A 17,199-nucleotide genomic window follows, 5' to 3' on the forward strand; every position below is an offset into this window, starting at 1 on the left:
TGAGAGACCAACTTCAAAGTGAATCTTTTTTTCTTTTTTTTTCATTTAGGTCAAACTTATTTTTTAGCTGAGAGTGTAAGGAAAATGTCTCAGGCTCGGTTTAACTCCAACTGACTTCCAGGACTGGATTTTTTTTTTTTAAAGTTGTGGGTTTGTCTGGTGACACTGGATTATCGTGATACCGTTAATGTCTTTAATATCCACCGTGGCCTGAGCCTCCAGCAGCAGCGACAGCAGCTCCGTGGTGCCCGTCAGAGCGGCGTGGTGCAGAGCCGAGAAGCTGGGGAGGAAACGGAAAAGAGGAAACATTGGCAGGAGGGTCAAGGAGCGTATGATTGGAGCTAGGACACACAACACGGTCTGTGTCACAGTGATGACTCTACATGAGGTGAGCGCCTTTTAAAATCTCAAGCCTCACATTAAATTCCTCTGAGTCCAAATATGCATGAGTGTGTGATAGTCCATCAAAGCTTCAGAGATGAGACGTATGTTTGCCTTTGGGGGGTCTGCCGAGTCCATATTCCACAGAGGCAGAAATTTTTGCTTTTACTTGGGGTGAGAAAAAAAAAAAAAGAAGTTCCAGTGTTGACCATCTTGGTGGAAGAACGGAATACGAGTTGGAACACGTGGGGATAAAACAACAAACAACAGCACAGAGGGCTGTCATGTGACTTTGCATTGCCTCAGGCAGTCTTTGTCAATGTGGGAGCTCTTTAGCACCAATTGCAATAAACACCTTAGATGTGTATGAAAAAGAAAACTTGCAGTTTTCACAACAGATGCCAGAGTACGTGTGGGGAAAAGGACTGCACTATGCAGTTTCAATTCATTCTCAGACAGATCGTAAACAACTATAAAAATAGCTACAGAACTTTCCTCATATTTATTTATTAATTCACAGCTTTTAAAGGAAGCTCAGGCATCATGAGAGTACAACCAATTTGCCTTTGGTGAAACACCTTCCCTTCACTTTGAGGAGAATGCCCTGATGATACTACACTGTTAATTAATATTCATAAATTCAGAATAAACAGCGTTCTGTGAAGAAGAAGAAGAGCTCACTGACGCAAAATGATCTCATCTCTTGAAATGGCTGCATACGATCCCAAACAGCACATTTTTGGCTTAAGTCATTATTCCTCCAGAGAACAAGTTGTGGATAAAAATCGTCATCCTCCATCAAGTAAATGGTGAGAATATTTTAGACAAATTCTGAATACTGCAGTGCTTTATAACCCCCGCAAACTGATCATTTCTTATCACAGCAGTATAACTGATGTGATGCCTATGAGCTGTGAAAATAACAGCACATATATAGAACATACAGCACACACTTGAGGTGACAAATTGTTGAAGTCTTTGCATGAACATGCTGTGTGATCTCCTTCAATGTTGATCACACAGCTAATGGCAAGTGTTTTAAAGCTTAAGGAAACGTGAAGTGTGAAGTTATTTCTGTCAATGTTCCTCTACAAATCACCATGAAACTATTCCACAGGTCAAACAACTGTGAAGAGGCCTGTTGAGTACAGACGCCACACTCTGAAGGGGTACATTTCCAGGGTAGGTTAAATTCAGATGATTTAACTACCGACCAAACAAGACTGGACAAAATTTGGTCTAACTGGTGAAAAGAGTTTCATCTGTTTGATGTTCTCGGCTAAAGAAATGATTCAGACAAGTCCATCTATGACATTCCATCTTCCAAACTGCTTTTATCCGCTGTCGCAGGTCGTGGGGAGCTGCAGCCTATCCCAGCAGACTGAGGTTGTGAGGCAAGGCAAGGGAAACTCCAGGCACGACGCCAGTGCACCGCGGAGCCACACAGAGACAGACGCACACACACACACCTACGGGCAATCTGGGACCGGCCAATTAACCTGAAGCACATGTTTTTTGGAGGTGGGGGGAAGCCGGAGAACCTGGAGGGAACCCACGCAGACAACAGGGGAACATGCAAACTCCGTACAAAGCTGGACGCGAACCCGGAACCACCTTGCTGTGTGGCGACAGCACTACCCACAGTGAAGGCTAGCTTTTTGCACAAGTTAACATTCTGGACAACACTCAGGATGTACTATTCTCTGAAACATATCGTGGTTCATAAGTTTTACCAGGTCTCATTTGTTTGGAGAAGAGATATTCAAAGGTACAGGACAGAAAATGGACAGCGTTTGCTGCTTCAAGTAAAACACTTTACAAGTAAGTGAAAATAAATATTTTGAGAAACACGTATTTTCTGTACCTCTGTCCTACTAAGGTTATCATTTCACACTGTAAAAATGTAGCTCGAGAAGACCCACTGAGACGAGTCAGACAAGACACCTGATTGAGATTTACGTACTAGACATGTGTCACCACTTAGAGCCGTACTGTGTGACTTATTGCTTAGATACATAATTTCTTGAAAGACAGCTCAGAACAGTGCAAGTAGAACTGGAAGTTACATGAGGTGATACGGTTTTGTCAATGAATCTGATGCTATCTCCAGAATCCCTAAAATCAGAGTTTATTTGATAAAGCCGACAAAAAAAATGTAGCTGAGAAACTGTGAGTCCAGAAAAAGTTTTTGGGTTAGTCTGTGAAGATGAGATCTATCGGATGTCTCCTCTGACCTCAGTGGTACATTCCACAGACACACACGATCACAGACATGAAACTACCCATCTACTCTGCTCCCACAATGCACCTGTCCATCCTGAAATAAAGACCCTTTCTACACTTTTATTTTCCTCTCTCTCTTTCTCTTTCTCTTTCTCTTTCTCTTTCACACACACACACACACACACACACACACACACACACACACACACACACACACACACAGTCAATAGTACACGGTGTTGACTCACTGACAAGAGATGGTTAACCTCCATCCAGCTTGTCTCATATATCACTGGTAACCTCACACACTCCACGGTGGGTGGACATGTGGATATGTTTAATTTCAACACCCCTATTGTGTATCACCTCCCACACACTGCAGGGACCCTGCATGTAGACACACGAAGCGGGCCTTTGTCAACACTCACACACGTTGCGTGTATCGGCTAACACAAACACACAGCGGATTGCAGAAGAGGCCTTGATGGATATGAGTTCAGATCAGACCTCAGTCTGTTTAGTGGAACAGGATTTTGCTCTTAATGAACAAATTAGCAAATTAATGGACAGACATTAATATATACAAAAAAGGCAAATCTGTTATTCTAAAATATCTGAAATTTTTTTTGTTCAGATAATCCCAGACTGTTGAATTTGCCCAGAGCAATGTCAAGATTTTTTTGTTGAATCAATTGTTTGATATGTGTTGTTGTTGTTTTCTGGTATTTTCAGCAACTTTGTACACAGACACTATTATTTGCATAATGACAGCTGGCTCTGTGTATTTTCTGATTTCATAATAATGAAAATATCTGACCGGTTACTCAGAAATTTTTACTGACCAAGTGTTGCAACTTATTTTTTAATAATGAGCTGGGCAGGAAAATCAGCCAGCCCTTACCCTCTATCTGAAATATAATTCTAAACACAGGAATGAAAAATGTGCCTCCCCCTCAGTTGAAGATTCTTGTGTCTTTTTATTCATCATTATGTTTTCAGAACTCATTAAGGTTCAGTCAAGGGCAGACAAGTGGAGAAATGTGTGGCTGTACAATTTCAAACCTCCTAGAACACTATTGGGACGGTTTTCAGACAATTTTGTGGCCCCTTCACCGCTGAAACTTCAAGGAGGAGATGAGGGAAAAGAGAGGAAAAGCACACCAGTAAATAAAAGACTCTCCAACATTCAAGTGTTAGACATCCAGATGGTCAACACCAGCAAATGTGTCTTCCGGCCAGACAGGGAAATCACCATTTATGAGCAGATGGTGGCAAGTCAAGTCAAAATTGGGCTCAGGCAGTTCATGAGAGACAAGCCAATCAGAACTGGTTTCAAATGATTTGCACAGGCTGCTTCAGAGATTGGTTACACCTTAAACCTTGTGTTTAATAGTCAGGGGGGGGGGGTCTCATACAGGTTAATTTGCTAGGGAAAGGACACAACTTGTAATACTGCAATTGTAATACTGCATGACAAATGAGAAATACATACATGTATATTTCTATTGACATAATATGGAGAATGGTGAGGAAGTTAGTAAATAATGTTAACTGGATTTAAAAGGTTCAAAAGAATCAATTCAGCATTAAGAAATAAAACGCTGAATGATGAAATCAAACTGGCTGAATCTCGCTTTGTTTTAGATCTGACAATTTTGTAAGTTTTCTTATTTAACAAATATTTATTGGTTAACCTCATTATTAATGTTACTTAACATTACTGGGATAGTATTGAAAGGTATAGAGGATGTGTATGGAAAAGTCCTACAATTATTTCAATGTTAAAATGTCACTCTAACATGGATTAAAACATTAAGTATGCTTACATAGGCCTAGCAAAAACCATTTTGACATTTTTTTGCAAGTTATCTGCCATCAAGATTACTGTTCATGTCAATTAACTTTATAATAGTGATGTACATTACATTGTTTCTATTTACTTTTTTTTTTTTTTTTTGCTGCTTTATTGCTTATGTGGATTAAACCATTGGTGTTACTATGTCATGTTCTCACACTTTTGAAAAGAAATTATTTACAGTTTGGTGTTTACCACATTACTCACTAAAATATGTTGGCTGATGGTTACACTTTGAGAAAACAAGGTACAACCGTGGTTCACACTCCCTTGACTTTTTCTCTCATAATTTTGCCTGTGTCGGTACTTGGAATCTTTTTTGAACTTTATGGATCTGATGGATTTTTACGCTGAATTAATCTTAAAATATTCCTCTGGAGTTTTAAATAAATACACTTTCAACCGGCTAAGCTAGTTGCTAAGTCTGATCCAGCCTATTTGGAAGCATGTGATAAACTTCTGAACTGCTGCTGAGAAAGCTGCAGAAAACATGGCACATTGTTGAATACTAGTGTTTAAAACTCCCATTGATTTTTTTTCTTGGCATTTACAAGTTATCTGTCTTTAAGTAGTTCTAATCCCTTGACAAGTGTAAAACATATGTATCTTGCAATAGAAGAGAGTCTGTCCATCATAACAACCGTTACTGAGGTTTCAGGGCTTCAAGCACTGTCAAATACAAAATATTACATCCACTGCTCACCAGAACAATATATTCACAGTGTTTTTATTATACAGAATACTATATAAGTAGAGCTGCAACCTTAACCTTCATACTATTGTTGAGACCTGATTCGATGTGGTCTATCATTGCTGGTAATTCTTAAATACTAAAACAGGTTGGTTGAAAAAACAGACATGTGTCACACACAGCCTCATTGAAATGTTGAATTTCATTTCCTCAAACCTCCTGAATTGTATTATATGAAAGATAAATTCTTGCTTTTAACTTGCTTTATGTGCTGTATTTTTCTATATTTCTAAAGGCTGAAAGGCCAAAATAAGTCAGAACATGCTGGTGACATGGTTATGAGTCACGTCTATTAGTCAAGACAAACAGAGGGCATTTGTTCAACTTGTATGACAATCAAGACACAGTGACTCTTTCATTGCTTTCCTTTGACCCATACTCATGTCCTAGGTTGACACACAGCACGTAAACACACTCTCTTACCCGTCTGAGTCTTGGTAGTTGATGTTGAGTCTCTTGGTGGAGCCCAGTAACTCTGGAAGAAGATAGAGAGGGAGGGTATGGAAAAAGACCATGAGTGTTATGTGACATATTTGTCTTTTCACAGCTTCGTAAGTGTAGGAATCTGTCTGTGTTTTCAAAATGTTTTTCTTTCCTGTACTTCTGCCTCAAAGAACCTGACAGCCCTGACAGAATGGGGAGCGTTCCATACCTCCTGCTGCCTCACCCTTCTCTCTCTGCCCCGCTCAACATGTCTGACATCGTCATGGCAGCCAAATGATTCTGCCTCGCAGAATCACTCATCATTCCACCTCATTTACACCGATGTCTTATCACAGCTGTTTGGAATTCACAGTGACACCCATAAAACACATGCATGCCACTGTAAAGAATTTATTTTCTACTGAAGCAAAAATAGTTTATCTGTTAGCAAGACGAGACAAGTTTTTATTTTTTCCACGTACTTTAGTCGACTCTCTGTCTCTGCATCCATTTACACACACAGACACACAAACAGACACAGACACAGACACACACACACACACACACACACACACACACACACACACACACACATCTGAGCAGAAACATTGTGAGCTCAAGAGAATCCTATAAAGTTGTCCTAGATTGCCTGAGAACAAATTCAAATCCCTGATTTTTACAACAGCATCTCTTCTACACTCAAAGAAGACGCACAGGGCTCTTCTTTGAGTAACATCTGACTTCAGTCATATCTGACCATCATCTCAACTCTCTAACCCTGTGAATAGAAGCCTTAAAATAACATATGTATCTTCATCTCATGTGTCCATCTCCTGCTTTTCATGACAGTTGGAAATTCTTCTCACAACGCTAAATATTCTCGAAGATCTAGAGTAAAGACTGGAGTGTCTTCTAGCATCCACACAGGGACCGCCAAAGCCACTGAAAACACAACCATCCATCACTGCTTCTTCCTACTTAGGTGAGGAAAATCACATAACTGTGTGTGTGTGTGTGTGTGTGTGTGTGTGTGTGTGTGTGTGTGTGTGTGTGTGTGTGTGTGTGTGTGTGTGTGTGTGTGTGTGTGTGTGTGTGTGTGTGTGTGTGTGTGTGTGTGTGTGTAGAATGAATTAATGAGATGTTCAGATTAATATTTACTGTAATTTAAACATTTATGAACCCTCCCCATACTGATATTAAACCACTTTCTATCTGTATTACCTTTTCCCACACTCTTATCGACTGTTTAAAACACTTTTCTGTCTCACCTAAGTCCGAGACTCACGGGACCGAGCGCACTTCCGGATGCCGTCAGCAAATAGAATGCGCGTATGGTATCACGTGACTGCCTACCAAAAATCCATGATGAGGTGAAGCGAGTTTTGATGTGCGAATGCACACTGTACTCAACACCTTTCTTTGTTTTATTTTTCAATAATTATGGCCAACAGCTCAGGAAAATCAGAAATCTTTTGTCTCAAAATATTAAATATTAATATCAAAATATTAAATGTTGCATGAAACACTATCAATGCCAAGTGAAAATATTTGAAGAATCCTTTTAGCCCCAGTTGCTGCCATGGTTCACTTTTCACTTTGATAACTGCTGAAAACTGTAAGTAAAAAAGAATGAAGTGCCTGGTACATTTCATTTGTTTTTAATTATTTCATTAAATTTTAATTATGTTTTTATCACTGTACTGTGTGTTCCTGGAGCCACTCATCACTGTTACGAAAAACGTCAAGAGAAAAAATACCCCCAGGGTCTGCAAGAGTGGGTTTGTGATGTGAATTTGTGATGACTATCATGAACGGTGACAGAACATGGAACGATGCTGACAACGAATACATCAACCAGCACCAATGGACCATCAACACTGGCAGGACAGGAGCTGCAGAAGTGCATCTGTGGCTGGTCAAAACTAACAACGGCAAGGGGCCTTAAAATCTACCAAAGCTTAAAGAAACGCCCCCAACGAGCTCAGCAAGGGGTCTTGCATTGGCCATTACTTCCTAAGAAGTCAGCCAAATCAGTCCAATGAAGCCTGGAGGTAGGCCAGCCCCCACTTTCCACAGGGTACCAGCCCCTCAGAAGAAGCCCAGCATCACATAGACCCTACAGGAGTCTCCAGTCCAGAGCCCAGCCAGCAGCAGACTAACACCGAGATCGACAGCCAAAAACAGTGCCCAAGAGCCAGAAGAGCCAAGCCTGCAATACCCCACAGCCGTCTCCAACCCAGAGGGCAGCCAGCCACAGCCAACACCAGCCCCCAGTCTAACATCTAACCACCTGCTGCCAGCAACAGAAAGGAAGATGGATGGAAGGAAACCTCAGTCCTGTTGTAAAAATACAGTCTGAAGACAAAGTGGGAGACCATTAATTCAGATCTTGTCCTTCCACTAGAACAACAAAGGGGCCCTGTTGAGTGAAAACAGGAGATAATAGGGTCCATCATTTATAACTATAGTGCTGAGAAATGTGGGACAAACGTATCCCATATAGGTTCCATAAGAACACCCCAGAGTGCTGAAATACTTCTGTAAACTGATGAAAGTGGCCTGACAGAAGGGAGTTAAATGAAAATGAAATGAAATTGAAGGAGATGAAATGAAAGTTTATAAATCCCCCATAAGGGAAATTATTTGAAGAACGGAAAGACCTAAAGTGCTAGTCCTTGCCAATGCCTATGGGTCTGTCAGTCACAAGAGTTTGTGGACAACCTTCAACTACTTCGGTGTACCAATCAACATCTCAGACTCGGTTAAAAACTACTTTCAGGATCTCCAATTCTGTGTAAAATCTGAGAATGAAGCCACTGCCTGGCAACATCTGGAGAACGGCATCTTGGGAGGCTGCACAATTTCCCCTGTGGCATTCATCCTGGCTATGGAGCTGATCACACAGGGATCTTGGTGGGCAGTGATAGACAAGAAGACCAACAGCAGCCAGCATCTTCTGCCAGTTGGATCCTACATGCACAATATGGCCATCGATACAACTCTATGCTATAGATGCTTGCTTCAGAAAATCCAGGAAAACATCCAACCAATCAATCAATCAATCAATCAAACTTCATTTATAAAGCACTTTTCATACAAAATGAGTAAGCCAAAGTGCTTTACATAAAAACAATACTAAAAACAGTTTACACAAGAAATATCCCCCCTCTTCCCCACAAACACGCTTCACCTCATTGCGAATTTTTGGTAGGCTGTCACGTGATACCGTACATGCATTCTATTGGCTGACGGCATCCGGAAGTGCGCCCAGTTCTGTGAGTCTTGGACTTACGTGACACACAAAAGTGCTTTAAACAATCAATAAGAGTGTGGGAAAAGGTCATACAGATAGAAGGTGGTTTAATATCAGTATGGAAAGGGTCACAAATGTTTAAATTACTGTAAATAATAAGATAAATAGTTTGTTGCTCTATTGCAGAATTCATTAATCGCGTGTGGTTCCTGGAATGCATTAACCGCAAAGAACGAGGGTGCACTGTATATCCTTTTTGATAGGGGTAATTTGAAGTAGATTATCATAATTTGTAAATGGTTTACGAATTCTCTTTTAAATTAAGAAGAGATTAATGTGCCACTTTAATGCACCCAATGAAATGTGTTAGTATAGATTAGTAAATGCACTTCTTTTGCAGTAAAATACAACTTCTTCAGATAAGACATGCTCAACAGAGGCCTGACTGTATGCAGCTGGCATGAGAGTAAAAGCAAACAACTCCAAATTTAAATGTTCTTTAATCTAAATCTTAACATTTTCATTAGTTAATGTAGCCACAAGAGGACACAAGCCAGTGTCTTATTGTACCGGTCCCAAGCCCGGGTAAATACAGAGGCTTGCGTCAGGAAGGGCATCCGAAGTAAAACTTTTTTCAAATCAGACATGCGAATCAAACCTATGACTTCCATACCGGATCAGTCGAGGCCCGGGTTAACAACGACCGCCATCGGTGCTGTTGACCTACATGGTGCCAGTGGAAATTGGACTACTGTTGGTCAAAGAAGGAGAAGAGTAAAGTGGGTTTGTAGGAAGAGAGAGAAGGGGAACTCCAAGAGTATAGGACTGAGAGTAGGGACATTGAATGTTGGGACTATGACAGGAAAAGTTAGAGAGTTGGTTGACATGATGCAGAGAAGGAAGGAAGATATACTGTGTGTCCAGGGGACCAAGTGGAAAGGTAGCAAGGCAAGAAGCAGGGTTTAGGAGCAGGGTTCAAGTTGTTCTATCATGGAAGAGAAATGAAGTAAGAGTTGTGGGAAGAGACATGGAGTAGGAGTTATCTTGAAAGAGGAGTTTGTTAGGAATGTCCTGGAGGTAAAAAGAGTGTCAGATTGAGTGATGAGTCTGAAGCTAAAAATTAGAAGGTGTGATGTTCAATGTTGTTAGTGGGTATGCTCCACAGGTAGGATGTGAGCTGGAGGAGAAGGAGAAATTCTGGTTGGACTTTGATGAAGTGATGCAGAGCATACCTAGAAGTGAGAGAGTTGTCATTGGTGCAGACTTCAATGGATATGGTGGTGAAGGAAACAGAGGTGATGAAGAGGTGATGGGCAGGTTTGGTATCCAGGAGAGGAACGCAGAAGGACAGATGGTGGTTGACTTTGCAAAAAGGATGGAAATGGCTATAGTGAATACTTTCTTCAAGAAGAGGCAGGAGCATAGGGTGACCTATAAGAGTGGAGGTAGGAGCGCACAGGTAGACTACATCTTGTGTAGATGGTGTACTCTGAAGGAGATCAGTGACTGCAAAGTAGTGGTAGGCGAGAGTGTAGCCAAACAGCATAGGATGGTGGTGTGCAGGATGACTCTAGTGGTGAGGAAGATGAAGAGGGCAAAGGCAGAGCAGAAGACGAAATGGTGGAAGCTGAAAAAGGAAGAGTGTTGCATGACTTTCTGGAAGGGGTTAAGACAGGCTCTGGGTGGCAAGGAGGTGCTTCCAAATGACTGGACAACTACAGCTAATGTAATCAGGGAGACAGGTAGGAGAGTACTTGGTGAGTCATCTGGAAGGAAAGTAGATAAGGAGACTTGGTGGAAAGTAGATAAGGAGACTTGGAGGTGGAATGAGGAGGTACAGGAGTGTATACAGAGAAAGAGGTTAGCTAAGAAGATGTGGGACACTGAGAGGACTGAGGAGAGTAGACAGGAGACAGGGAGACGCAGCGTAAATTGAAAGTAGCGGTGGCAATGGCCAAACAAGGGGCTTATGATGACTAGTATGCTAGATTGGACAGTAAGGAGGGAGAGACTGATCTATACAGGTTGGCAAGACAGAGAGATAGAGATGGGAAGGACGTGCAGCAGGTTAGGGTGATTAAGGATAGGGGTGGAAACCTATTGACAGGGGTCAGTTGCATGATGGGAAGATGGAAAGAGTACTTTGAAGAGTTGATGAACGTGGAAAATGAGAGAGAACAAAGACTAGAAGAGGTGGCTGTTGTGGACCAAGAAGTAGCAAAGATTAGTCAGGATGAAGTGAGGAGGGCACTGAAGAGGATGAAGAGTGGAAATGCAGTCGGTCCTGATGATATACCTGTAGAGGTTTGGAAGTGTCTAGTAGAGGTGGCAGTAGAGTTTCTGACTGGGTTGTTCAACAGGATCTTAGATAGTGAGAAGATGCCTGAGGAATGGAAGAGAAGTGTGCTGGTGCCCATTTTTAAGAACAAGGGAGATGTGCAGAGCTGTGGCAACTACAGAAGAATAAAGCGGATGAGCCATACAATGAAATTATGGGAAAGAGTAGTGGAAGCTAAACTAAGGGCAGAAGGGAGCATTTGTGAGCAGCAGTATGATTTCATGTCAAAAAAGAGTACTACACATGTAGTATTTGCTTTGAGGATGTTTATAGAGAAGCACAGAGAAGGCCAAACGGAGCTGCATTGTGTTTTTGTAGATCTGGAGAAAGCTTATGACAGGGTGCCCAGAGAGGAACTGTGGTATTGTATGAGGAAGTCTGGAGTGGCAGAGAAGTACGTTAGAGCGGTGCAGGACATGTATGAGGACTGTAAGACAGTGGTGAGGTGTGCTGTAGGTGTGACAGAGGAGTTCAAGGTGGAGGTGAGACTGCATCAGGGATCAGCTCTGAGCCCCTTCTTGTTCGCTATGGTGATGGACAGGCTGACAGACGAGGTTAGACAGGAATCTCCATGGACTATGATGTTTGCAGATGACATTGTGATCGACAGTGAGAGCAGGGAACAGGTGGAGAAGAAGCTAGAGGGGTGGAGGTTTGTCCTGGAAAGGAGAGGAATGCAGGTTAGCCACAGTAAGATAGAGTACATGTGTGTGAATGAGAGGGACCCAAGTGGAAGAGATCAAGAAGGTTGAGGATTTTCAGTGCTAAGGGTCAACAGTCCAGAGCAATGGAGAGTTTGGAAAAGAGGTGAAGAAGCGTGTATAGGCAGGATGGAACGGGTGGAGGAAAGTGTCTGGTGTGATGTGTGATTGAAGAGTTTCAGCTAAAATGAAAGGAAAGGTGTACAAAACTGTGGTGCGACTAGCGATGTTGTTTGGTATAGAGACAGTGTCACTGAGGAAAAGACAGGAGACAGAGCTGGAGGTAGCAGAAATGAAGATACTGAGGTTATCTTTGGGAGTGACCAGGAAGGATAGGATCAGGAATGAGTACATCAGAGGGTCAGCACATGTTAAAGGTTTTGGAGACAAAGTCAGAGAGGCCAGACTGAGATGGTTTGGATGTGTCCAGAGGAGAGATAGCGAATATATTGGTAGAAGGATGCTGACTTTTGAACTGCCAGGCAGGAGGCCTAGAGGAAGACCAAAGAGGAGGTTTATGGATGTTAGTGAAAGAGGACATGAAGGTAGTTGGTGTGAGAGAAGAGGATGCAGACGACAGGGTTAGATGGAGGCAACTGATTCACTGTGGCGACCCCTGAAGGGAAAAGCCCAAAGGAAAAGAAGAAGACCATTTTCATTAGTTAATGGCATTGACGGATTTAGCCAGCTTTATTAGGGTGGGTGGACTGTGGAATTAAAACTGGGCAACAGCCCAAAAATCCGGTGACCTCTTCCCATAGCCAATATTTACAAAATAATAAAGTACTTTTATTCAAACATAAAATGAAAACAAAGAAAGCTGACTAAACGAAAACTTATTGTAATATTCAACACAATAAAATTGATCTTTTTGAATGATGGTGGTACTTAATTAAAAATAAAATGTAACCTAGTGGGAATTCTGACCAGTATTTATAAAGAATCACCATTCAGGTTGCTTGCTACCCGCAGGGGAAGGGAAAGTTTTAGGGGGACAGTTGTTGATAGTAACACTACTGTGCTGGCAGCAGTGCCAGGAGGAAAAAATACTTTCGTCACACAGCTAGTGCCGTCAGTCACTACCGCCAACCTTGATTCGGCAAAGAACCCAGCTCTGACCCAGCTCTGACTCATTGTATGTCAGCTGGCTGCTAAGCACCACACTATTCAAAGCTAGTATAATAATGAACACCCTAATGACTCATAATCTTCCCTTCCACGCCCCCAGCCCCTTCTCAAATCGTCTGCTGGTGGTACTATGGAAACATTCATAAGTAGGATTAAAATTTGGTGAATTTATAATTTGAATGAATCCTTATGAGCAAATCTCGTATGCCCTTATATTTAGATTTACCTACAAGCATCTATGCTCTATGTATATATACACAGTGTTCTCGTTTGCGTGTGTCCTCGCATCTTTGACGCACATTTTTTAACAGGGAAGCACAATCGTCACACAGCGTGCGTCCCTGGGATGCAAGCTTTAAATGCACTTCCATTCAACAAAGAAAAATTAAATCTTTCCATGTCTCCACTTAAATTTCGAACCTGGAAATTTAGGTTATGTTTTGATTGCCTCTGAAAAAGATGAAAAAGCTGCAGAAAAAGAAAGTGACAATGAGTGCCTTTTTGCATAAAAAACAAGCAAAAGTTAATGAAGAAAAAGAGACAGATATTACTGAAATTGGAGTTGAGAAGGCTCTGTCCGCTTGGTGCAGTGTTCACAGGAGACAACAGTATATGAATTAAAGGCAAAAAAACAAACCGATTGAGTGAAAAGAAAAAGTACAACAAAGAAACTGCCAGGCTTTAAAATTTTGATACAGCTAATATATATTTTTGCTCTTTTTTAACTTAAACAGTTATGATGTTTTTAGTCAAATCATTTAAATTAACATTTAGTTTTTATATTGTACTATTGGCAACACTCAATCCTTAAGATTCTTCCGTATATTCAGTTATTACTCCTGGGGATGCATAAATATCATTTTGGGATGCACAAATTTTTCATGAAGCCCATCCCACGGATGCACTACTTTCTTGAGGTAAAATTAACTCTGTATACACTGTACTATACCATAACTCATTTCTTAAATAATAAATAAGGCTGAGACCAAGATAAACTGGCTTCGTGCGTTCACAAATGTATGATACTATAGCATGAAACACCAAATGAAGACCATCTCAGGTCTGTGTGATCTAGAGTCTTCCTTTCCAGAAACACACATTCACACCTGAACAAAGTTGGAGGACCCCCCTCACTGAAGCTGCTGACACAGGGTACAGCTAAAAATCATTTTACAGCAGTTCTTTCTAAATGAATATTGATGTTCAGTCATAAAACTTATGCTGACTCACATGCATGAAAACGAGTGTCAGACAGCTCATGAGGGCATATTGGTAATGAGACACACCGAGGGTGGGGCATTAGGCGGCTTTCCAAAGAAGGGTCTAAACTTTCCTAGCTGTATGGAAAGAATAGGGCCTTTCGGGAGTTCTAGTTACAACATGAGCCAGCATTCCTCGCATAGCACACCCACCATGCTATCCTACTCATTCATGTCTCTCTAGAAAAGCTGTCAAATCCCCTTTCTCTCTTGTGCTCTTTATCCCCTACCTCCTTCCCTATTTGCACAAACATAGTAGGGGTTCCGTCTGACAACAAGATCAATTAAATTACCAGGATGTTGACTCTTCCCTCTACTGGTGCAAACAGATGTGAAGAAAGTCTCAAACATAGTGCTACTTTGCAAAGACAAGGAAATTATAGGCTTTGCTCCCTGCTGAAAGAAACAAAAATTACTGAACGTTAAACTCTGAAGAGCTGTTGTTGATGAGGTTTCCCTCTGTTGTTACCACACATAAACCAAAGAAACAAAGCATTGCTGTGTTGAAACCTGAACAAATGCACAATCAGTGCTCTGGATTACAGTTGCTATGCTCCCTCTGTATCTTCGTCACCTGAAACACCCTGGACAGAAGGAGGGAGTGGAAATGTTTTGATGTGGGAAGCAGAATTGCATTCAAAAGAACAGGGAAATAAAGGCAGAAGGAGGACTCGGTGAGAGAAAGATGGAAGGTTTTATCAAGTGAAAAACATGCACAAGACTAAACCTCTTGCAGCAAGAACAGACAAGTATTGGAACAGCAAACAAGTAGAAAATCTGGGTGATGTAAGAAAGAAATAAAAGACAAAAAAAAAAAAACTGGCTTACTTGTGACTGTCTCCGTCAAGTCTGCTGGTGTGTGTTGCTTTGGCTTGAACAGCAAGCTTAAATCACCAATTCATGTATAAAAAAACTTTTTTACTGTTCAAGTCTGAAAAATACTCCAAAGAGAACTCCAACCCACTTCACCCACACTTGTTCTCACTAACAAAAGGAAAACAGGGCCCTTGATGCGGGGGCTACGGGTTGGGATGAGGCCCCACAGCGCAATGAGGTAAAGGTAGCCAGCATACAAACACTTCAACCACAGCGGGTCGTCTGAGGCAAGACCAGACTACTGGGGGAGTAATTTAAGGGCTTCATTCATCTGTGGCGAGAAGCAATGAAGGGACTTCATGAAGGGAAACAATTATGTGAGGAACACATCCATCTGACTGCAACGATTACTGAGACAACAAATACAGTCTCACAAACCACTAAGACAAGGCTGGGCCGGCCCTTCTCAAGCTGGCCCACCTCAAACATGAGCAGGTATTTACTCCTCTCTGCACACAACACACCCTGCCATCAACATGTTTATGTTACCAATAAATTATTAAGGGTAGAAAATGTTTAATAGCAGAAAAGAGCTACATCTTTATAATCCATCAATTGTCAGCTGAAAATTTAGTTAAGAACGGGATGCGGGGGTCCTCTTACAGATGATGAGGAGATGCACTAAAAGCAAGATACAAGCAAAGGTTGGCTGAGATTTGGAAGGTGACAGGACCTGAAATTGTAATAGGTCAAGAGAAATTGTTATTTAGTTATTGTTATTTCTCTACATACATAAATTACATAGAAGTTCATTCTGTCATTTCAAGTATTTCAGTGAAATACTGATGCTTCCCTTACAGTGAAGTGATAAAACAATAAGTTGCCAAATAACAGAACGTTGAGCAACTTTGTCTTTTACATATTAAAATGATCAAAATGAATCTTCAAATTTTATTTAATCAGTCCAAGTGTTCAAAATTAACATCAATGGTGTAATTTTTTGACCTGCACACTGCCCTAATTAATGCAAAAGTCAACCATGCTTTAGTTGAAAAGAATAACCCATCATTAACCATCAGTCAGGACTGCAGTTTAATCTTAAATCCATTATGAAACACACACAACAGCTGAGATTCCTTTGCTTAGTAAATTATTTTCATTAGTAATGTCTTTAGGACACAATGAAAAGAATTGTCACTGTTGAAACACTGACATTCCTATTTGGATGCATCTGCCTGTCCTACACTCACACACGTTGCTGGCATAACAATTTTAAATGCTGACACCTGGCAGACATTTGTCTGTACTTGTACTTTTAAAACATCTGGCTCCTTATTTCATGCAACGTGAAGTCCTTTGCTGACCTTTTCCCCAGGTGTGAACCTTATTTTATTGTTCTTTCCTCCAAGTGTCATGTACCTTTTTCATGTCATTGGACTGGGGTAACCCCACAGAGTATGTCCTCAGGGGCAGGGTGTTGGGTCACTGTTGGATGAACTGTCTTACCATTAACTGTGATACTGGCAAACGATAGACAAATAAGGGATCTGCTATTTTTCATAAGTTTGTTTTATTTTTAATGAAGTCTGATGTCTATGCTCTATCGTGTAATTTAAAGTGGTTGCTAATCTGTCCCACTCTGCCCTAAAAAAGTAATCTGTTCAAGTGAGTTCTGGGAGTTGCCGGGAATTAAGTAATCTCTTCAAACTTTATTCGCTCTTTTAAATTCTTCAGACTTACATTATTCCTTCCTACATTATGCCTTCCTTTGTATAAACATATTTGTCCAGATGCGCTACAGCTCCAACTGTGACTACACAAATTACGGTACAGTGTGCTTTGTTAACAGCAGACCAGCCACACTGAGAAGTGCAATGCAGTCACATCTGAATGTATTTCTTTAATTTGTCACACAATTCTGTTTTTTGTTGAGTTTCTCTCAATCATAAACTTAAACTACACAGGACAACACTGAATCAGAAATTATAGTGTTCTTTTTTTACGCTTCCCCAGGCCCGTTATGTATTTTTATATTGACCGGAAAGCAAATGTCTGAATCAATGCTATGTTC

The 17,199-nt window shown here is 41.1% G+C and overlaps 1 protein-coding gene across 1 annotated transcript in view; it reads right to left on the reverse strand.

The window, feature by feature from the left end:
• The window catches only part of LOC137588378 (caskin-2-like), a 53,513-nt gene that overhangs the window by 20,774 nt on the left and 15,540 nt on the right, over nt 1-17,199 (reverse strand). The window contains 2 exon segments of the mRNA XM_068305434.1: nt 183-280; nt 5,634-5,685. Coding sequence (XP_068161535.1) covers nt 183-280; nt 5,634-5,685 — 150 coding nt within the window.

Source organism: Antennarius striatus, chromosome 21 (genome assembly GCF_040054535.1).
Source record: "Antennarius striatus isolate MH-2024 chromosome 21, ASM4005453v1, whole genome shotgun sequence".
NCBI lineage: Eukaryota > Metazoa > Chordata > Actinopteri > Lophiiformes > Antennariidae > Antennarius > Antennarius striatus.